At 40.8% G+C, this 22,746-nt stretch overlaps 1 protein-coding gene across 3 annotated transcripts in view; it reads left to right on the forward strand.

Moving 5' to 3' along the window:
* Nucleotides 1-1,530: 1,530 nt before the first annotated feature.
* CTTNBP2NL (CTTNBP2 N-terminal like) overlaps nucleotides 1,531-22,746 on the forward strand; it is a 50,730-nt gene continuing 29,514 nt past the window's right edge. Inside the window, exons 1-5 of one of the 3 annotated variants that reach the window (XM_034654097.1) lie at nucleotides 1,531-1,641; nucleotides 13,874-13,997; nucleotides 14,421-15,207; nucleotides 16,610-16,685; nucleotides 16,892-16,999. In XM_034654097.1, coding sequence (XP_034509988.1) covers nucleotides 16,668-16,685; nucleotides 16,892-16,999 — 126 coding nt within the window. In that variant the 5' untranslated portion in view covers nucleotides 1,531-1,641; nucleotides 13,874-13,997; nucleotides 14,421-15,207; nucleotides 16,610-16,667. The remainder of the gene's footprint in view (nucleotides 1,642-13,873; nucleotides 13,998-14,420; nucleotides 15,208-16,609; nucleotides 16,686-16,891; nucleotides 17,000-22,746) is intronic. The other 2 variants (XM_034654098.1, XM_011223690.3) reach the window with 2 other exon arrangements.

Consider the following 22,746-nt stretch of genomic DNA (forward strand, 5'->3'; position numbering starts at 1 on the left):
GGCTGCTGTTGCACACCTTGGTACAGTCTTGTTCTTAAATAGGATGACTCTCTCAGGCCTACAATCAATTGCAGGCAGGTGTGGAGGCTTATTCTGGCTCTGATGCTGGGTTTATACTCTTCCAGGCCCATTCTGTGGACCAGTCCTCCTTGTGAGAGTCAGTGTGCGGTGAGCAGAACCTGGCACAGGTTTCAAGCCATACATCCTCATTGGAAGTTCTTTCTTTATCATTTACTAGCTCTGTGACCTTATCTGATCTCTTTTCATTGCTATCTTCTCATCTGTGAAATGGGCAGGACGATGTCTATCTTACAGGTTAGGATAGATTTATCATATAATAGCGCAGATTAAATAAAGATGGCACATGAAAGTACCGCCACAGTGATGACATGTCTTCCTAGATCAATACTATGCCCCTAATACTATCTTGCTTAATAATAATTGTTACGATTAGGGATAATGTATTAAAAGCAATACATTACTTATGCATTATAAATATTTAATTGTATCATAAGTATTTATTATATTGTATTTAAAATAATGTGGTTATTATTATTTTAACCAGCTAAATCAATCTGGTGGACTGGAGTGCAGTCTATGGAAAGGGAATCCAGAAACCTTAACGTCAGATAGGGATGCATCCTCTTCCCTCTCTGGGTTATTTGGCCCTGGGAGGGCTTGCTGCTAACAGCAAGATCTACATTCCTGTGTTCACAAGGAGGGACAGACAGACATTCCTTGCATCCTCCACACTGCCCTCCGTTCCAGCTTCAACGCAAACGCCATTGCCCCACAATATAAGAGGGCCACGGACACAAAAACATCCCCTCATTGGACACGCATAGCGTGGAAAACCTTGACAGACTAATTTGCAGTTATTGCACTTCTGCCTGGAAGGCAGGTCGGACTGGGTTTTGCTCCCCCTGGTGCTACCCGGTGTCCCCACGCCAGGGGCTCCAGTGTTAGTATTTCGCTCCCAAATTTAATGGGAAAAGAGAAGGGCGGGGTGGGGCGGGGGTGTCTCGGGGCTTATCATCTTTGCGCTCTTGCTTCTAGCACCACACCCACAAGCTGGTCCAAGAGAAAAAGACAGCAGGAAAGCCACGTTACCAGGTTTTCCGACAACTAATTCTAAAGCAGGCACCAAAGGGCATTTCACTTATTAACATTTTGGATCAAATGAAACGTTAATGTGCCCAATCAACCCGGGCACCCAAAGCCCGCCATTCCTAAGCTTCCCAGACCAGGAGGGTAAAGCACCAAACACTCGGCCCCGTGCTGCCCAGATGCTGCACACAAGGTGGAAAGTTGCAGAAGCGGAGCCGGGAGGGGCGCGAACCCACCCGGGAGCCCGGGCCGGAGGAGGGCGCTTCCTCCCGGAAGTGACGCGAGCTCAATCCCAGCCCGGCTCTCCCCAAACAAAAGGGATCTTGGGGCCCCGGGAGGAGCCTAAATGACATTGGAGAAGCCCCTCCTCCAGCCGGCGCGGATTGGTGTCGGGGCTGAGGAAGCGAGGTGGCGATTGGACCTGGTGAATGCCAGTGCGCCCGCCTGGCGGTTGAGGGGCGGGGCCTCGGGGGGCTGTGGATGGGAGCGGGTGGCGGAGGCGGCGGGGAGCAGAGCCCGGAGCGCTGGGAAAAGGTAGGAGCCGCCAGGGCTGGGGCTTGGCGCTGGCTGGGGGGCCGGGTTCTCGAGAGAAAAGCAAGGGTAGGACCACCGGTGTCCTCCCACCACCGTCCCAACTGCCACTTGCGCCCATCCCCTGAGGGGGCGGGGCCGTCGCCTCCGCCTCCCGGTATTCCCCGAGGAGGCGGCTCCTCATCCTCCGAGGGTCCTCACAACTACTTATTGTCCCCCGTCAATCCCAGCTCCGTAGAAGGGCCTTCCCTCCTGACACCCCTCGTTTACCCCGCTCGCCCAGCGCCTCAGCCTTGGGGAGGGCGCACAGGTTCCCATTCTCTAGGCTGCCGCCCCCACCCCCGTTCTGTACCCCCCGGGAGGCCAGACATCCCTCCCTGCACTTGTCCCTGCTCGCTAGAGTGGGACCAGAGCTAGTTTCACCCGTAAGATAAAAATCGGTGTTTTTCAAAAAAGATGGGAGAAGCAGAAATCAAGACCCGACCTAGACAGCCAGCTCCACAGAAGAAGCGGCCTTCCCCCACTTCAGTTCTTCCCATCCCCCACTCTCTGATACTCGGGCTTCCTCCCGAAGCCCCTCGGATCCTCTGTTCCCTTGAGCGGGGAGGGGCGGGGTGGCGGGGATCGAGAGCCCACCTGTTTCGGGACTGTTTTAGACTCTGGAGGGAGGAGAAATACTAACTCCCCACTGCCCCTTCACCCTTTGTACCTTCCCTCCACTCTCTGTTCCTTGAGGGAGAACCCAACTTCAAGGGTTTTTTAGGTTTGAGTTGCGTTTCATTTTTGCTTTCTACCCTATTTCTGCCCTGGGAACTTAATGAAAAACCATCCTTTTATGTTTCACAGATAGGTGGGTGTGTTGGATTTCTGCAGAGTTGGCCTTACGTGGGTAGAATGCAGTGTATATTGTTTGGCTGTCAGTGAATAATAGCATGTTTTCAAATAAAGCAATGTAGATAAGTAAGTAAAGAGCATTCGATTAGGAATGAATATCTCCCAGTCTAGGGTGGGCTGGTCGGTTGCTCAGGGAGACTGCAGTTAACCTTGAAGGTATAGTTCTGTTGAAACAAAAGGCAGGAAGTGTTTGAAGAAAATTCAGGTTCAGCCATCTAGGTTTATCATTAATCTCATCCTGTGGCCTTTGGTTACTCTGCAGCCCCTTTTTTATGGTGGGTTTTTCCTTCCAGGGGAAGCTGAAATACATATGATGTTGTTGATTGGTTTTATAACACTGGTATTACCTACCAGAATGTAGGGGATGAAAAGTCAGAGCAAGTTTTAAATCTCAGAGATAAGGATAAATAAAAGCAAGGTCAACTCCAGCTATTCACAGACCTGTAACCACCAAGAAGTATCTCTGTGTTGTGCTTATAAAGGCTTTATCAAGTTGACCTTCATTTCAGCAGGTGCAAAATATTGATGATTTTGGCCTAATGTTAATGACTTTGTATCCCCAGTAATCATCTAAGGGTAGCACTTACATGTATTAAAATTTACCATATTTTTTTAACATTATTTCTTTTGCTTTCAATCTGAAGTCCTTCTTACTACTGTTATCTATAGCCAAGCTAATAGCAATGAGAAGCAAGGAGTTGAAATCATGGTGGGTAGTTATAATGGCTCTTTTACCCTCCTGATTAGACTTTCTGAAGGTAGACTTCCTCAAGTTTATTATTTTTGAATAGTTGGCTTCGAAGTTTTCAGAGCCACTCTTAGTGCTCACAGATCTGTTCAGTGATTGTTTCCAGATCTCCAATAAAAAAGCACAAAGAAAAAAACCATGTGGTAGGTCTCCCCAGCAAACACAAAACTTGATAGGAGAGGGTAAGACGTGGGCCCCCGGCAATAGCAGCAGGAAAAAACTAAAAGCAGAACAGGAAATCCCAAAAAGATATATCTTATTACATGAGCAGAGAACAGAAAATAAACTGAGGTAAGAGACTAAGGCAACCCAAACAGGGGTGATTGCCAGAGTTTTAATGAGCAGAGAGGGGAAAGCAAATAATGCTCTTTGATGATTTAGCACAATAAGCAAGACCTGCCTGATACACGTTTGGGTCTTGGAAATCTTTTCTCTGGCTTTTTCAACAACTGTTTGGTCATATTAGATGAGGAGAAGCATTATATGCAGAGAATTTTTATGTATATGTCTAATCTATGTCACTTAATTACAAATTCGTTGAGAGCAGGTAGTAGTAATTTTTTAAAAATCATTGTGTTTTTCCCAGTGCCTGGGATAAGTGTTGGTTGAACTTGGTTTGAAGCTGTCACCTTAGGGTAGACTAGAAAGATAAATACTGGTAGGATATGGTACAACTTCGTGAATAGTCCATTGCCTTTTGCCTTGATTTAGCTTTATTTTCCCTACCTGATGTCTTAGGAAACTCCCGTACCTTAAGTGACTCTAAAATATTGAATTTCCTATAAGAAAATATCTGATGTTTATATATATAATTTTGCTATAATGAAATATGAAGGAGACTTATTAATGTAATTGCTGCTAGTCATTTTAGGATTTTATTTTTCTGAGAATCTGACTTGAGTGGAATGAGGTGAATTTAGGAGAATATACTAAGAACTGATTGCTGGTTTTTAAGGATGTTTTCCAAGTGTTTGGTTTTGTCAAGTTCCTGATCTTCCTTGGGATTTTTTAAAGTGGATTTTTAGTCGATTTTGTGCTTTTCTGAACTAGCACTAAATACATGAACAGGGACACAGACAATATTGGGTCCCTGAATGGAATCATGCGGACTGATTATGGTGGGCCCAGTGCACTTGGTCTATGATGGACTTGTGTCTTGGCAGAATCAGGTTCGCAATGCTACCAGTTAATTTGCAGGACAGGATGGGAATTCTTGGCTTTTCTGAGTGTAGGAGAACTGTGTTTCAAGGAGTTGCCATTGAACTGGCATTTGGTGACACCGTATGAGAAGCAGAGATTTATTTCTGGAGGAAATTTGTCCATTCTGTGGTGGTTGACCCCAGGAATGGCTTGTCAGCCTGTCTCTGAAGGCCATTTTTTTCTTATTTCCTGCATGTTTGCTGCTAATAACTAAAAATCACATCTTCTGAGTTTCAGTTCAGAGCATTTCAGTGAGAAAACGGCTTATTCATCGTGAGTGTATAGAGCGTGGGAATTTACAGCCGAAACTCTAAAGGCAAACCTGGGTTCAAATCCCAGCTCTGCTGCTCTTTTACTGTGTGACCCAGGCAAGGGCAGTTTTCTATCTCACTAGATCCCATTTTCCTCAGCTGTGACATAGAAGTGATTCTGGGAGTGGTTTTTTTTTTAAGGTTTACATGAACTAATGTATACATAAGTCACAGAGCGAGGTCTCTGGCATGTAGGAAGCACACAATAGTGGTAGGTCTTATTGCCGTCATTATTAGCACTTTGCATGTGAGTTACAGAACTTGATATTAAATATTCTTTTACTCCTTTAGCATTTTAACAAAGGTGAAGAATCACTATATGACTTTTGTTATCATTTGGTTGCTTTTAAATATTTCAGTATATAGCTAAGATTCCTAAGTTGAGGAAACAAAGCTTATATATGTCATGATCTCAGACATCCGATACAAGGATTTTTAGGAGACTATGTGTGTCTGCCTCGTAGAGTATGTGTTTCGTAATTTTGTCATGCAAATTATCTTTCTTGAATTTTTTGGCCAGAAAAAAAGAAGGGCGAGGGATTCAACCATCTGGTGTGTTCTCTGACTTGTCAGTTGCCACACTTCAAACTCTACCATCTTAAGTAGCTCCATCCTCAGTGTCCTATATGTGGTTCTGTGGACACGGGGATGACAGTACAGGGTTTCACCTTCTGTTAGATTTAAGGATTTTTAGTGGTAATTTTGATCAAAAGTGGTTTTTGCCTTTTGAAGACAACTCCCCCAACTGCCCCTGAAGTAAGGAGCAATGATGGGAACAGGTGAGAAGAAACAATAGACAGGAGTTAAGAGTGGAGGTGGGGGGAGTCGAGGACAGGGGTGTGTGGGTTGAGGAAACAGAACCACAAGCAGGCATTGAAGTAAAGAATGCAGTAATATGGTTCCTCCCTGCCAAGTATTTCCAAACTCTGTATTTCAGGTCCAAAGCCAGGGTTTCCAATCTAAATGTATCCTTTGCTGCTAAATGAAGCCTTTCTGACTTGTGGAACCACAAAGAATGTAATCCTTAATTGTTACTGAGTTCAATAGAAACTAGAAAAGAAAATAGGAGAGCACAGGATGATGGGGTTTACAGACCAAAAAAACTTCTGACCTTGAGCCTTGAGAGCATCTGCTTGGGTCCTTTGTACGCAGCTGCTAGGGAGGGCGAGGCTGAAGAGGGCTGTGGGTTTGCCGTTCTAGACTGGCGAGAGCCAGGGAAGAAGTACAGCAGGGAGAAGCAAGCAGGGATGAATTGTTTCAACAAGAGATAAGAACTGTAAGTTACAAAGGAGGAAAGAACATAGGGTAAGTGACAGGTAAGTTACAGGAAAGAGAGAGAAGCACTAACTATGCTTTGGGGAAGTATGGGGGAAGGGGTGCCCCATCTCTCAGTTTCTGCTAACCTAGTCCTTTCCGTTGCAGCAGGTGGTACAGGAGTAAGGATAGAACCAATCTGGTTCTTTTTTTTTTTTTTTTAAGATTTTATTTATTTATTTATTTGACAGAGAGAGAGAGGCAGCCAGCGAGAGAGGGAACACAAGCAGGGGGAGTGGGAGANAAGATTTTATTTATTTATTTATTTGACAGAGAGAGAGAGGCAGCCAGAGAGAGAGGGAACACAAGCAGGGGGAGTGGGAGAGGAAGAAGCGGGCTGTCAGCAGAGGAGCCTGATGTGGGGCTCGATCCCAGAACGCTGGGATCACGCCCTGAGCCGAAGGCAGACGCTTAACGACTGAGCCACCCAGGCGCCCCAGAACCAATCTGGTTCTTAAGTGATTTGATAGGTGAGGGTACAAAAATGATCAGGTCTAGTGCCATGTATCAGCTCCTTCCTATTGCCTCTTGTTTTAAATTGAAGGCACAGAAGAAATTTTCTTAAAAGGCTCTACCCCTGAAGACTTCTCCACTGCTAAACCTTTAGCCTTCCCCCCACTGACTGACCCTTAACACATTCGTTCCTCTTGGGAGTCTGATGACTTCTCATTCAGTGTGTCTCACAGCAGTGACCCTTTTCCCCTTAAAGCCAGTTCCTTTTCTAACATCCCTGTTTCTATTAATGGCATCATCGTTCTAGTTAGGCAGTCTAAAAGTTCACCTGATCTGGGATGATTTCCCCTCCAGCCTCGTGGAATGGAACCAGTACCAACTTACTGTAAATTCTGCACGAAGTCTCCTGCATCCGTCATTTCTCTTCCATCCTGACTGCCACCATCCTAGTTAACACATTTTCTCCTCATACCTATGCTTTTTGAAGTTTTCTCCTAACTACTTTTTCTGCTAATTTCCCTTCAGTCAAAGCAGCTCTTTCCCTTCCTAAGAGTATGCTTTTGTTGTGAAATTCACCTGGTTAAAAATGTTCAGTGGCTTCTCATTTCCTAAAAGATAAAACCCAGTCTTTTTGGCCATCATTCAAGGTTTTATACTGTACATTTCTTTCCAACCAGCATTTTTTAAATACCCGCTTTGAACCACACTGCTAGGTGCTAAGTTTAATCAAGTTGAGTTTGTCTAGGGGAGCAAAGTCTCAGAAGACAGATATGTAAACAGAAGAACTGATAAAACAAAGTGATAACTGCTCCTGGGTTATGAATATAGATACATATCCACTATGCATTTAACATAATATAAAAAATAGCCATGCTATGTTTAGAAAATCCATTTCTCAGGCATGAAGTTAAAATTGTGACTTGATTAAAAGCTGTAAAAAATTCTGTGGAAGTGAAAGCATGCATTTCACCTGTGTCCTTAAGTCACAAAAAGTTAGTGTAGGCAGAAGGATGTCCTTTTCTTTTCCCAAGTATGGAGATAACCATTGGCCTGAATGGATGCTGTGCATGTCCCTGAGCCGACTTTCCCAGAAACTGGCCAGGCCATCTCCTTCCTGAAGCAAATCAACCCGCCAGGTCAGAAGGAGTCAATTTGTCTTGATTTCTAAATTAGACACATGAATGATAGAAACTGGCAACTCATCAGAAAAGTAAAACTTCATTATCCTTGCTGATAAAACCATGTATGTGCTCCAGGGATGAGAACTGATCAGTCACTCATTTTAACTAACTGAAAACTCACATGTTAAGTGGATCAAGGAATGGTGAAGTAGGAGAGCCAGGATGGAAACCCACACAGCTTTTCACTGCAACACACCGCCTCTCAGGAGAGTGACTGTCTCTAAAGAACATTGGAGCAAAAACAATTGCTAGGTCCGTCGTTGGTAATTTTCAGCTGAGAGCAAATTGTTAAACTTTTTTTAAAATCCGTGATCTGATTTAGAAGACAAAATTTAAGGGGCGCCTGGGTGGCTCAGTCGGTTAAGCGTCCGACTCGATTTCTGCTCAGGTCACGATCTCAAGGCCCTGAGATCTAACCCCGAATTGGGCCCCGTGTTGATTCTCTTTCTCCCTGCCCCCCCATCTCCCCCCACTTGTGTGCAGGCATGCACTCTCTCTCTCTCTCAAAAAAAATTTTTTTTTCATTTAAAAAGAAAGGAAGACAAAATTTTAAAGGTTAAACCAGTTATAGTATTTGTTGTGGAATTTTTTGCGGTTCCGGGCGAGGCAGGCTCTGGGCATAGCCACAGCACAGATACCTTGACTATTTTATGGCTCATCCTTGTACTGCATGTTCTGTTTCTTCCCAGTTTAGAATCCTGATGGAGTCAATGACTTCCTTCTACATGGACATTTGAAGGGTTTTTGTATTTCAGGCTGCTCCTAGAGTTGTGGCCCATGAATCATTTTACTGGGAAGAAAATCAATCTATATGTTATTTTTTTCTTCATTGTGGGATTTTACAACTCTTGGTGGCATTATTTCAGAAAAACAAAAGTTTAGGAGAATGATAGGTGATACAGACAGATATATATGTCAGTGAAATCTTGTTATAATTTCATTTAAACTAAACAAAGTCAACTGACAAATATACTTGGTGGTTCATACTTCTGGTATTTTTCTAATGTTTAAAGACATTTTTTAATGACAAATGTTAACATAAAATCTATTATTCATTTTCATTAACATTCATTCCAGTAGCTTAACTAATGTAGTTCTTCCGGTTTGGTCTTGTCTCGGATGAGAATACTTGAAAGGGTGTAAACAGATATCCAGGTAGACAGACCTGTTTTTAATAGCATTGTGCTAAATGTACTCATTTTGGGGGAGAGATGTTTGAATGTTTGTTTATGGGCATGAGGCCACTTCCTTCTTTTCCTCAGTACATATATAAATCTTACTGGCAACAAACGAGAGAGACAATGAGAGAAACAGACGTATACACATATACAGACAGTGAGAGAAAGAGAGGGATAGTCACACCCAGAAAGAGATACACCAGAGATGCACAAGTCTTAAAACAGAGCTAAACAGAACGAAAATCTGATACCCATCATAGTGTCCCAGAAAGTGGATTAGACTGGGTCTTCAAAAGATGTAAGTGTTAGACCTAGTTTTACAATTTAACCGTAATCTTCAGGAATTCACTGAATAACCCTGGCCTCAGTTTTCGTCTGTAAAATGAAGAGTGCTGAATTCGATTATTTCTGAGGTCCCGACCAGATTTGTGGATCACGTTTTAGCTGAGGTTTTTCTACCACACAATTCTTAAAACTGGTGAAATGAGATCAGATGTGAATAGTAGTTACCAAGTAGCAGTAGTTGTTAAGGAAGCCGCTGGAATCAGATTACTTGGGTTCAAATCCCATTTCTGCCGCATACTAGATCGGAGACCTTGAGCAAGTTATTTAGCCTCTGTGCCTCACTTTTCCAATCTGTAAGATGGGGGTGTGATGGTGATTGTAGCATCCATCATCTAAGGCTGTTGGGGGGATTAAATTAATTCATGGCAAGTACTTGGAACACTGCCTGGAACCCATTAATGTTTATCTTTTTTGTTTTGTTTTTATTTAGCTCAATAAATGTTTATCTTTTTTGTTATTGCTGTTCCTGCTTGTATTCTTCTTGGAAAACTCTGCTGTAAAACTCTGAGGTGGTGGTGATTAACATTGATAGGCTCAATTATATCATTATTCATTTCTGTACTGAGCATAAATCCAGAAAATCTGGCATCTGTTAGAATCTTCTAAAAGATCCTAGAATCTTCTGTGAATAGAGTATGTTTGAATAGAGTACTGAAAGTATTTTAAATGTCGACCTTAATTAGCTTCATTACAGAACTGGTTTCTTGGGGCCTATTTCAGAGTCTGTATTGACTATTGGATACACAAGCATCTCGATCCCTTAGCACTGTTGCAATTTCTTTCTAAGTGCATTATTCGTATTACATTTCAGGATCCTGAAATTTATAATCTCCAAAACTGTTTTGAAACCATTCTGTTGTATATAATACTAGCTATAGTGTGGCTCAAAAAAACAGATCGATAACAGTAAGACAAAGCAAGGCATTCTGAGAAATGTTAAGCATTCTCCTGGTAAGGGGAAGGCTTAATCTAGAAGCTCTGAGAGTCTTTAAAGTAGTAAATGGTTAACATGTTGTATTAGTTTGCTGGGGCTGCCGTAACACCACAGATCGGGTGGCTTAAACAACAGAAATTTATTTTCTCATAATCCTGGAGGCTAGAAATCGGAAATCAGCGTGTCAGCAGGATTGGTTTCTTCTGAGGCCTCACTCTTTGGCTCGTAGATGACCATCTTCCCCCTGTGTCTTCACATGGTCTTTTCCTCTCGCATGTCTGTGTCCAAATTTCCTCCTCTTCCAAGGATACCAGCCATATTAGATTAGGGCCCACCCTAATAATTGCATTTTAACTTAATTACCTCTTTAAAGACCCTGTCTCCAAATGCATCACAGTCTGAGGTCCTGGGTGGGGATCAAGACTTCAGTATATGGGGGCGCCTGGGTGGCACAGCGGTTAAGCATCTGCCTTCGGCTCAGGGCGTGATCCCGGCGTTATGGGATCGAGCCCCACATCAGGCTCCTCCGCTATGAGCCTGCTTCTTCCTCTCCCACTCCCCTTGCTTGTGTTCCCTCTCTCGCTGGCTGTCTCTATCTCTGTCGAATAAATAAATAAAATCTTTAAAAAAAAAAAAAGACTTCAGTATATGAATGGGCACAGGAACTCAATTTTTTTTTTCCTAAGAGAGAGAGCACAGGGGGTGGGGGCAGAGGGGAGAGAGAGAAAGAGCAGGGGGTGGCACAGAGGGAGAGGGAAATCTTAAGCAGGCTCCACGCTCAGCGTGGAGCCCAGTGCGGGGCTTGATCTCACAACCCTGAGATCATGACCTGTGCCAAAATCAAGAGTTGGAGCTTAACAGAAATCAAGAGTCGGAGCTTAAATAACTGAGCCACCCAGGTGGCCCAAACACTTAATATAACACATAGACACATAAGGATCCAAATAGTCCAGCAGTATCTTTTATCTTCAACTGGAAGATTGATTTGGCATTTGTAGTAAAGCTTATATTGCTTAGTATTGTAGATGTCAGTAAAATATTTGTTTTTATACCTTGGTTTTAGAACCTTTGTAAATAATAACAGCAAAAACAGCTCTCTTTAGTAAAGGTACAAAAGATCTGCTTTCTTGGTCAGAAAATTATTTTCTGAAAGTATTTTGACATGTTTTTCTTCCCTAGCCTAATCCTAAAATGCCAAAAGTGGAATGAGAAGTACAATTTGGAATGTTGTCACTCTTTTACCCCCAAATGCATAAATAACCCTTCTGAGAAACTAGAAGTGCTAGAGGGTGGGGAAACTTAAATCTTTTTGAGATAGTCAAGGTAAGATGTCAACGCCTTCTACCCCCGGATAGTAGGTTGCTTTGGATACATTTTTAAAAATAGCAGTTCATTTTTGTCCATGTTTAGATTTAGTATTTATAAATGTGACATGCTTATTTTATTTTTTAAGTTTCATATATTCTGGGTTTTTAAGGAAGTACATTATCTAGTGGAAAGCTGTCAAAAACACCCATTTTGTATGTCAGCGTTGACTCTGAATTTTAAGAATTGGTTGGCTTCCTATATTTTGTCTTAGCTGATACATATGTGAAAATCCTTATATAATTGGAGCAAATCTGCTTTCTATCTTATTGCTAATACTAAAAACTTCCTAAATGGCCTGGACCCAGTCCATTGCAGCCCAAGTGTAAGTTTTTTAAAGCTGATGTCTCAGTATATATTAAAGAAGTGATTTTTATGCAGTTTGCAAGCATGATTTTCTGGGCAAAACAACTGATTTGTTTTTTATACTACCCAAGTTGACTTGAAAAAAACCACACACACAAAACAGATCTGTGTAGATTTTTTAAGGTGTTTCTATGTCCAAAAATATCTAAGACTCATCCAAAAATGTGCTCTCCCTCTTTCATGCGCCATACTACCCACTCTTTAGAGATGAAGCCTACAGTTCCACATAAAGACAGACACACACCCAGATACTAGATAGACAAACATCGTACTTGTACTCCACCCTGCCCTGCCCTCCTGCTTACGTAGCTATAGAAACTGTTTGGGGTGTTTCTTTTTCTGCCAACCCATCTCTCTGTGGTAAAAAAGGCAACAACGCCTGCTATCCTGTAGAATTAATTCAGAGTTCCAGAGCAGAAGCTGGGACCTCCTCAAGAACAAAAAGAAGCAACCAGAACCAGAACGAATGGGGCTTGGGTATTACCCAGAGAAGGGAAAAGGTCAGAATAAAATGAACAGAACCCAGGCCGCAGCAACATACCCCCATGGCGAAATCAGCACTGCCATTTCAGAGGGTGAAGGAGGGGTGCGGGCGCCCTTCTCGATAGCCACAACTCTTGTGACTGTTGGCACATGAAAGTTTGTGTAGAAGACTCACACACTCCTGCCTGTTGGCCCTGACTTGGTGGAAAGTAGCATGTGAATAGAACAAATGGTGCGCTGGGCAAACTGATGTTTAACATCATTTACTGATAACCTAGAAATAAGTTTCGTACATATCCCATAAATAGGCTTATTTTTTCCTAGGGTATTAAAATACGTATAATTATATATATTTATTTTTTAATTGAGACAACCGTAAAGCTTAATATAGCTACAGTTAGCTGTATAGGATAATGTATCCAGACGACTTGTCTACAAGTGGTTTTTATTTCAAATTTATAGACTGTGGCGTGCCTTGAACAGACATATCTGCCTCTAAACTCTAAGGAAAGTTACGTCCTGGAGACATTCAAGTGGAAGAAATGAGCTGAGCATCTGGTTGAAATGATCTTGTTTTTCAGAGTTACTTAATGGATGATGACAGTGACAACAGCTCATTTAGAAAGCAAGTAGAGAATGCATAGACTACGATACGGCATGCCAAAAATCTGGCAGTCATATTTCTGACAATTAATATGGAATTAGCAACAGCGTTTTTCCAAATATCTTGGGCCACATCATTTATATATTAGGCAAAAATGGGAGTCAAGTTTAAGAGTTGGTGGATTAAAGTACAAGACAAAAGTTAGGTTTCCTCACATAAAATTTAAAGCCTATCATTTTTTAAAAAGTTTGCCGGTCTGATATACTATCAGGAAAACATAAACACAGAATTGGCATATAATTTAACACTTCATATTTGGGGGAACATGGGAAAAAGTAGGAGCTGGGATGAGTAATTAGCCTTACAAAGTCCAGGCGGTGACAGGTTGATTTGTTTGTTCATTGACTGGCGGGAGGTGAGGTGATAGGTGCATACCTTACAAAATTTAGCAGTTTGAAAAGTTCTGTTGTAATTACGTCATTTTTCTATCCGAGTGTATTATGCATCAGTCATGGTGATTTAAGCAAATAGGCTTTTGTCAGTTCAGGGAGACAAAGTCATTTCTCTTCTAGGACATTCATAAGTTAGTCCTTGAAATGGCAGTGGACATCTTCAAGTAAAAAAAGATTTTGAAAGCCCTCACCTTCCCTAACTGTAATTGCAAAAGGGAAGTCAGATGCACGGTATTTTTCCAATGTTACTCAGCTTCGACTTGAAGAAGTGGCTGTTTTCTTTCTTGTCTGTGTCAATCCACAACCTGTCAGACCTTATCAGCTGTAATGACAATTGACGTTCATGGGATTTATCAAATCGTTTATAGTATGGTCACATAGATAATACATTTCTTATGATTTTGCAGTATTGGACGCTTTTCCACCATGCGGATGGCATTTTAAATATATTTGTCAGTTTTCGCAAATTTTAACTGAAGAAGACCTTAAGAATTTATACCCGAGGACGAAAGTGTGACTGCCAGTTATCAGGTCAGTATCACCCCCACCGCAACCCCCACTCCCGGGAATATCGCTATCACCCTAAAACATAATGTAGTTTTACTGTCTTTCACTTATATTAAATTTATTGCAGTGTCTTGTGTATTGAGATTGGAGTCAAATATAAAGAACGGCAAAGAACTGCTGAATTTTAGTATTTCTAAAGAAAGGTTATGGGAATATGTGAAAACAGACCTGTTGGTTTTTCAGTTACACAGCTGTGACCCTTTTTTTCCTCCTGTGTCATATTTGTATTGTATTCACTTCATGTAGACACTCAGCTGGATGAGTGGGTACATATTGGCAGAATGTTCCAGATATTAAAATTTGTGTGCAGAAGCGATTTACAAACGTAGATAACAAGACTATAGTGCTTTACGCCATTGACAAAGAATGGAATTCTTCCTTGCCTAGGTCGGACTCCTTTATAATTAAAGTGACTCTGAAGATTGTTTCAGTTTTTCTCTTTAATGAGGATGTGTATTTATCACAACAGATCCAAGACTTTGATTTAGGTATGGCCTAATTTAGTTCTTTGTATTTTCACTTTATTCTTATTTCACTGGATTCTCTAACAATAAATTCTTGATTTTGACCCATGAAAGCTTAGAATGGAAACAAGAAGGACTTTAGAGATTATGTAGTCGGTCTGATTTTACCTGTGAGGAAACTCAGTGCCAGAGCAACTGGGTAACTTTTTTCCTTAAGGCCACACAGCTGCTTAGTGGCAGAACTCAGACTAAAATTCTGCACTCCTCACTCCCAGCCTGTTGTGCTTTCCTCACGTGGCACTGCCCCCTTCAGCCCCAGTTTTAGATCTCTAAATACGAGGATTGAAGGACTACACAGATATTGAAGGAAAGGAGAAGAATACGTGTGAACACTACTGTTGTACTTTGGTGCTCCTACATCCCGTTCATTTCCCCAGTGTAGTTGGGATTTACAGAGTACCTTTACAGGTGCTCAGTATTCTGCTTACCATCCTGGGAGGGAAGGGGATGGGCAGAAAATGATAGGATTTTTCATCTGCTTTTCATCTCTGCGAGATTAAAACATGAAACCATCGGGAAGAGGGGGACGGGGTTCACCTAAGAAACCAGTGTGACTCAACGGATGGCTTAAATTCCTCACCGTTCTTCACTCCAGGATGCTCTCAGCCCTCTTCACTTGTGTTTCCCAACTGCAAAAGGGCAGCTTGAAGGTATTTCTGAGGTCATTGATCTTGGCTGCCCCCAATTTTGCTAATGCCTTTCTTAGAATTCTTGTGGAAAATGAGAGAGGATAGTAGTTATTAATAATTAAGCCATTGTTCAGCTTGTATCAGGAACTTGGCAAGATGTTTTACGTTTATAAACCCAGTCTCCGCAGCAACCCTATGAGTTAGATATCATCATCTCCCTTTCACAGTTAAGAAAACCAAGAATCAGAAAACTTGCCCCAAATCACGCAACTAGCAGACCTGGCATCTATCTGACTGCAAAGCCACACGCTCTTTCCAACATACCATCTTAAATTAAGTGTGTGGCTTTATTGGGTTTGTGCTTTTGTTTTTTTAGTTATTTTTAAAATAACCCGTTGTGAGAGGCCTTCTATAATCCCCAAGTAAGGATCACTTACCAGCTGCTAAAACTCGGGAGTTAGAAAGTTAGCAGTCCGAGCTGCAGTTAGATGGACCATATTTTGCCATGTGGCAAAAGATTCGTACAGCATGTCTTGGAACACAGTCTAACAACAGTGAAGTATGCCTGTTCTACATGCTCTCCCTCCCTGAGAGGCAGTAGCTCTGGAAGGAATCAATGACTCTTTTGTGTGCCTCCTAAAATTTAATGTGCTCATAAGAGTTGGGAATTACTGGAGGGTGTGTGAACTCGTCATGTTGTAATTCACTTTAAGGGAAACTATATGAGAGTGACAATTTGGAAGTAAAAAGGGAGAGAAGGAAAGTAGTAATTGGCTCAGTCTCAGAAGTTATAAAATGTATCTTACTGTACCCACTGATCAGAAGACCCTTGGAAAATTGTGTAGCAGTCGAACCTCTATCTCCATGTGGTTTTTGAGGAATTAATCTTGTGGCAAGGATGGAGTCTGTGCTGTGCAGTTTGCCATTTCACATATTTCAAAAGATTTAAGACTTCTCAGAAACATGAACTTACTGCGTCACATAAATTCAGTTTGTAGTCACCTGTCCAATTAAGATGTTTAATCAGGACAGTATATTTTAAGAAATTATTTAAAAGTCTATTTGTATGATGGTTGCATTGAAGTCTTATTTTATTAGATGAAATATAAATACTGTGATAGGTGTTTTTCCTTTTAAACCGTCTACTTTCACAGAGAACACTTATCACGTCAAAGTAGACGGTTTAAAAGAAGAACGTCTCCCATACTGCCACCGGACATTCTCTTTGCCCAAATTTCGTTTCAGCCAACTTCAGAGGGATTCCGGAATGTTTTATATATGGTTCAGGCATTTGGTTCTCTAAAACTGGGAAATCTTTTCATGGTCTCACGATTTTCTGGTAGAATAGTATTCACGGTAGCACAATTTTACCTGTGCTTCTTGTGAGCAAAACTCATGACTAATTCTTTCTGAGACCTCCCAGGATGTTCGTAAATATGCCTGGAGGAAAAATGATGGAAAATTGATCTTTGTGAGTGGTGATGAAATCCATAATTAAGGTGAATTTTATTTTCTCTTACTGCTCAGTTTATGATTAACATCAGAAAGCTCTTATTTTTTTCTACTTAATTGTACCGTTTGCCATCTTAAAGCATTTTTTACTGTAATTGCTGCTCTTTTCTTGTCTGACTCACTTTATTTATTTATTTTTTCTTATCGAACTCACTGTCTTCTGGAGATTGTCTGATCGTTGCTTTTGTTTTAGGCTTTCAGGATGAATCTGGAAAAACTCAGCAAGCCTGAACTCCTAACACTATTCAGTATTCTTGAAGGAGAGCTTGAAGCAAGAGACCTCGTGATAGAGGCTTTAAAGGTGTGTTAAAAGAAAAAAAGAGGTCATCATGTGTTTTCAAAGTCATTTCATGGGTTGTAATGTCTTTAACCTGGGTATTTTCTGTGGTTCCTGTTGTAGTTAGAGGCCTGGGTATGCATACTGATACTTGCTTGTCAGCCTCCTGTGTGGTATGCTTTTAGGGACAATGGTAAAGCCTTTCTGACCCCAGAATGGTTCCTTCAGTCTACCCCATGTCTGGACCTTGAACTTCATTCTTTAGCTTGCAGGCCTTAACCATTTTTGAATGCCAACTACTTCAAACCTGATGAGACTTGCTTCCTAAAAAATGTATATACATCCATATACTAAAATTCAGAAGATACTACCTGGGAGATCAAGGACTCCATGAAGACCATTTCTGGATCCCCTAGACCCCAGAGGAAGAATTCTTCTGTTGTAATATTTGATATCTGTTAAGACACAATGGGTGGGGGAGGTGGGTATGCGATATGTGGAAACTCTACTTTCCACTCACTTTTTCTGTGAGCCTAAAACTGCCCTAAAAGGGGTGCCTGGGTGGCTCAGTCAGTCAAGGGTCTGACTCCAGGTCTCAGCTCGGGTCTTAATCTCTGGGTCATGAGTTCAAGCCCCGCATTGGGCTCCACACTGGGAGTGGAACCTACTTGAAAATAATAAGTAAAAATAAAACAAAAAATAAAACTGCTTTAAAAAAAAATAAAGTCTAATTTAAAAAATACAAGGTGGTATACCTCCTTTCAAGTATCATGAATCCTTTACACCATTGTAAGGATGCTTCCCAATCTGTCTTGAGATCAGATTTGGAGAAGCAAGGAGAAGACAGTAAGGGTACCTGTGTGAGCAGCAGGAGGATGAGAGGAAGGAGAAATGGCCAAAGAAGAGAGATTGCAGCATGCTGGAGAGAGCATAGTCCCTGCAAAACACACCAAGTATAAGGATCTAAGAAGATGCTTATAGTTTCAAATTTAATTAGAGGTTATATCAGTGTACATCTTAAAAGCTCATTGGTAAAAGGTCTGTGAAGTACTTTGGGCTTTCTTGTTTTTCGAAATTATCCTTTTTATTAAATATTGCATTCATGTTTATTTCATGTGTGTTCATATGAAGCTCCATTTCTGAAGATTTTTTTATAGCAACAAAGATAATTTTCTAGATAATTTTCAAGGAGGCTTAGAGAATCAGTGATTTCCTAAGTAGCCATCAATAACCGCTCAATAGAGTTCATACAAAAAGCCTTTTCCCTTCCTGCACTGATAGAGAGTAAATGTGTTGTTCATTTAGTCATATCTGAGTAGTCTTTTCTTGGATTACTCTAAAGTTATAATTGTGAAAAAAATAAAATCTTAACTATTATTTCTATATGCTCTTAATGTGACATGCTAATTTTTTTTCAAGAGTGACTGAAAAAGACTGACATTTCTGTCTAATAAATATGCCTCAGGGTAGTTTATCACTGAAAACTGTTGGTTCTTGTTTTGTTTTGTTTTCCCTGGTAGCTTTGCCATGTGTGATAAGTAATTTCCAATGGTTTCATTCTCCAGAGTGCATGAGGCAATTCCCTTCTGAAATGTGGGGGTGGGGGTGGGGACAGAGTCTGTCTCCTTTTCTTCCTTTCCCTGCTTGCTTCAGTCTTGATTTGCATGGCTCCCTAGGGATCACGTGTTTATGGCTTTGACACATGCCTAGTCACATACATTAAAGTTCATTGCCTGAGTCTTTGCCTCCCATACCACTAATTAGAACTGTATGACTTCGGTCACGTCATTCAATCTGTCTTCCTTCTCTGTAATAAGAGTAAATGATTAACAACTAGTATTTGTATGTAACACCACAATTTGCCAGGTGTTGCAGATACTGTAACAGTGTAGGAGTCATTTTTTCCCCTTTATGTAGATTCTTTCAGTGCATACCATGTTCCCCATATCCAAGGAACAGTCAGTGGTCGCTAATATTATGAATGGATGACTCTAGTGTGCCCTCCGCTGTGCCCAGTGTTTTAATGACTCCCCTGCCAACATACATTGCCTATAAATGTTCAGTCTGGCTGGTGACTCATTTCTGCCACTTCCACAGGCCTTCCCCTTCTGTCACTATTGGTGAATTTTCTTCCTTTCCCTGTACATCCCTGGAAACTATTCTGTTTCTCAAAACCCCATCCCATCGTTACCAGTAGTCCTAACCTGATTAAACCCAGGACACCCTCCCATTTCTTATCCCATATTTATCTGCTCAATGAAGAGAAGAGAAAAAAGGACTGGGGGAAGTTTGAGCTCGTTCCTAATCCTCACTCCTATTGCCTGTTGTTTTCTCAGTTCTTTGTCTTGGTTCTCATCTGAGAGCCTGGCTCTCCTGTCCATCGTAGGCATTATCAGCTTAGAACCCGAACAGTTCACTGATTAGGCTGCACAGGGAGTCCTTGGCTCATGGCGGTGACTCCTTGTAAAACCCAGAAAGCATTTTCTAGGAGCAGTATTACTATAAATAGCAAGCAGATTTTAGGAAACTACAGTAGTTTGGCAACATGTGTTAAATAGACTCAGCTGAGAATCTACCCCTGTTGGCTCTGGGACTCTGGGAGGTGGTTCCCCGTAAATATTACAGGTGACTTTTACAAAAACTTGTGGGCCTCAGCCCCTTCACAATTGAGGTAGGGGTGGGGGAGGATGGCTGCCTCTAATGGAAAAAAGCAGGCCGACCTTATTTTCTCTTTGCTTTTCAGCCTTAGAAACCAAACAAACCTGTAGAGCTTTATGTGTCTAGTTTGCTAATTCTTATATCCTCAGCACCAGCATAGGGCCTAGCCTATAGACGCGCCATAAAGATTTGTCGATGAAGTGATTGTACCGTTGTGATGCGTTGCTTTAAAAGACTGCCACAAGATTTCAAAACAAATGTTGTGAATTATTAGATTTTACAGCTTGTTCTTATGTGGCTGCAACATACTGCCTTCTGGTTTTAACGTTAACAGATGCGTAGGTGTTTGTTGCACATGTTTTCCTAAAATACATTTTTTCTGCACGAATCCAATTTTAGTTACTTTAGGCAGCTTTTGACAAGTCGAAAGAGACAGCTTGAGAAGCAGGAGCTATAATTAAGGGAGCATTGGGATATAAGACACCATTCCGAATCGGGCACAAGTGTTGTGTTTAGTCTGCATAGGGCTTGGAGGTGATAAAGTTGTCTTCTGAGGCTTAAGCTAGATGCAGTTTAGGTTGAAATGAATAGCTTCGCCAGAAGTGAGGCGTCTTTAAACAGTCTGTTGTTAGAGAAAATACGTAGCAGCTGGGGGTCAGAACTGCTTCAGCCCTTTTGAGAAAAGCAACTGCCATACCAGATTGTTAAAGTTAAAATAAAATCTCCATTTTTTAGTTTTTTGTTTGTTTGGGCCTCTGTAATATATAAAGATTTTACTGTTATTATTTCTATAATTCTTGCATAACAACAAACACTGTTGGACTTCTCAGACTAATATGGCAGCTTACTAATTTTCTTCCATTTAGTATTTCTTAATTCATGCTTAGTGGGTTGAAACGATTTTGAAAGTTATGATTAGTTTTTTCCTTCTGTTTAAGTAAAAAAGTTTATCTTTTTTTCCCTCCTTACCTTCAAAATAGATTTTTTTCCTGGGCATAAAATCCATTCTTTAACCTTGCAACTTTGAATAAAACTATATGGTTCACTGTTGGCTGCTAGGTAAATAGTAGGTCACATTGGCAGAGGTTGGATTTCTGTAGGGATATATTTATTATAAAGGTCCCAGATCCTACGTATAGAGCTATAATTATAAAAGAACTTCATTCATTTTCCAGAATTTCTGCAAAGTGCCAGATTGCAACTACACACTTCTAGAAAAGCCCCCGCCATAGTTAAAGTTCTCCCCAAAATATAAAAGCCTCCTCATTCTTCTATTGCAGCCAAGACATGTTTGGCATAGAACCAGGAAAGTCAGTAGAAAATAGTGTAGTATGCAGCTTTTCTATATTTAAAGTCCAGTTGTTACAGAGGCCATTTATACTGTATTTGATCCTAATTGAACTTTTATATAAAGTGATTTTCTGTTTTACAAGAGATTATGTCAGAGTAAAACATTCTTTGTGAAAGTCTTTCTCTTTGACCAGTTTATTTTCATGAATGAGAACACTATAGGAATCCCTTCCACAGTGAAGGCAAATGACATGGCTCATGAGCTAACTGTCCTGGGGAGGCTGGGGTGGAATCACACAGCTCAGCAAGAGAGCCTCAGCTCATTAATTCTAAGCAGATCTAGGAGATGGCTTCCCAGCGAGGTTTGACTACTTCAGAGGAAGATGGAGGACCCTTAATGGCCATTTAAAAAATTTGGAAAATAGATTTGATTGCTAATAAAAGTTAGATTAAATCATTTATTTTTGAGTCTTCCACATTGGGTATATTATATCTGCATGTCTTAGATCTGATGCATTATCAGGTTTTAGTAAGGTTTTTAGATTTACATTCATAACCTTTATTATAAAACATGTTTTAGAAGGGAATTAATCAGTGGGTGTTTGGGGCCATATTTTAATTTTTTTTGTAGTTGGAATGGCTGATATTTTTTATTCCTACTCTCTCTGAGTGAAGTCCAGACATGAAATTGTAGCTTTTCAAACAAGAGACATAAAGATAATTACTAGGCATTCTACAAAACTATTGATTAGAATATTCAGTTAAGCATAGCTGTTAAGAGCCTGGAGCTTTCAAATCAAAAGGTTAGAGCTCTGCCATTTAATTGTGTGATCTTCGACCAGTTATTTACCCTGTTAAGCTTTATCAGTAAAATGATATATTGTGAGAATTAGATAGCAAATGCTATTCGAGGTGCTCAGTGCTCATTTACTCTTAGTAATGATTGTGAGAAGAAAAGTATACAGTCCATCCATTTTGAACAACAGTATATTCCATAAAGCGAGAAATACGGATAATATGCTGTTCTGCATATGAAAGATGAATCTTTAGATTAAATATTTGTTGTCAATAGGATTTGCGCTTTGGCTTGTTTCTCTTATGGGAATTGATGGTTGTGAGTTGATCCATCCCAACCCCCACCAGAAAAGCATGTATTTTTGAGACAGCTGGCAAGGGTTAAGGGTGTGCTCTGGGGCACGAAACAGATGTGATGTTATATCCCCCTCCCACCCCTAATGAAAACAGGAAATACAGGGACAACGTGGAAGCCTTTGTAGAATTGATTTTTTCCCCCATTGATTTCCTTGTGCATTTCTCTATTGCTTGATTTGACATACTGTTATATTTTGTTTTTCTAAACAGCTTTATTGAGGTATAATTGACATACAATAAGCTGCATATATTTAATATGTACAAATTGATGTTTTGTTAGATGTTTCCCTCATGAAACCATTACTACAATTAAGATAATGAACATATCCATCCCATCCCTCAAATTTTCCTCATGCCCCTCTGGGACCTTTTTACCTAACCTTCCCACTCCTCCCTACGCTGGCACCCAACCCACTAATCCACTAGAGATTAGTTTATATTTTCTAGAATTTTATATAAGTGGAGTCATACAGAAGGTACATCTTTTTCCCCTCGGCCTGGTATTTCACTCAGTGTGATTATCTTGAGATTTATCCATGTTGTTACTGTATTGATAGTCCGTTCCTTTTAACTGAGTAGTGTTCCGTTGCATGTCTGCTCCACATCTGTTGATGGACATTTTCATTGTTTCCAGTTTTGAACTGCTGCAAATAAAACTGCATATACAAGGC

This window comes from Ailuropoda melanoleuca, chromosome 2 (genome assembly GCF_002007445.2).
Source record: "Ailuropoda melanoleuca isolate Jingjing chromosome 2, ASM200744v2, whole genome shotgun sequence".
Classification (NCBI taxonomy): domain Eukaryota; kingdom Metazoa; phylum Chordata; class Mammalia; order Carnivora; family Ursidae; genus Ailuropoda; species Ailuropoda melanoleuca.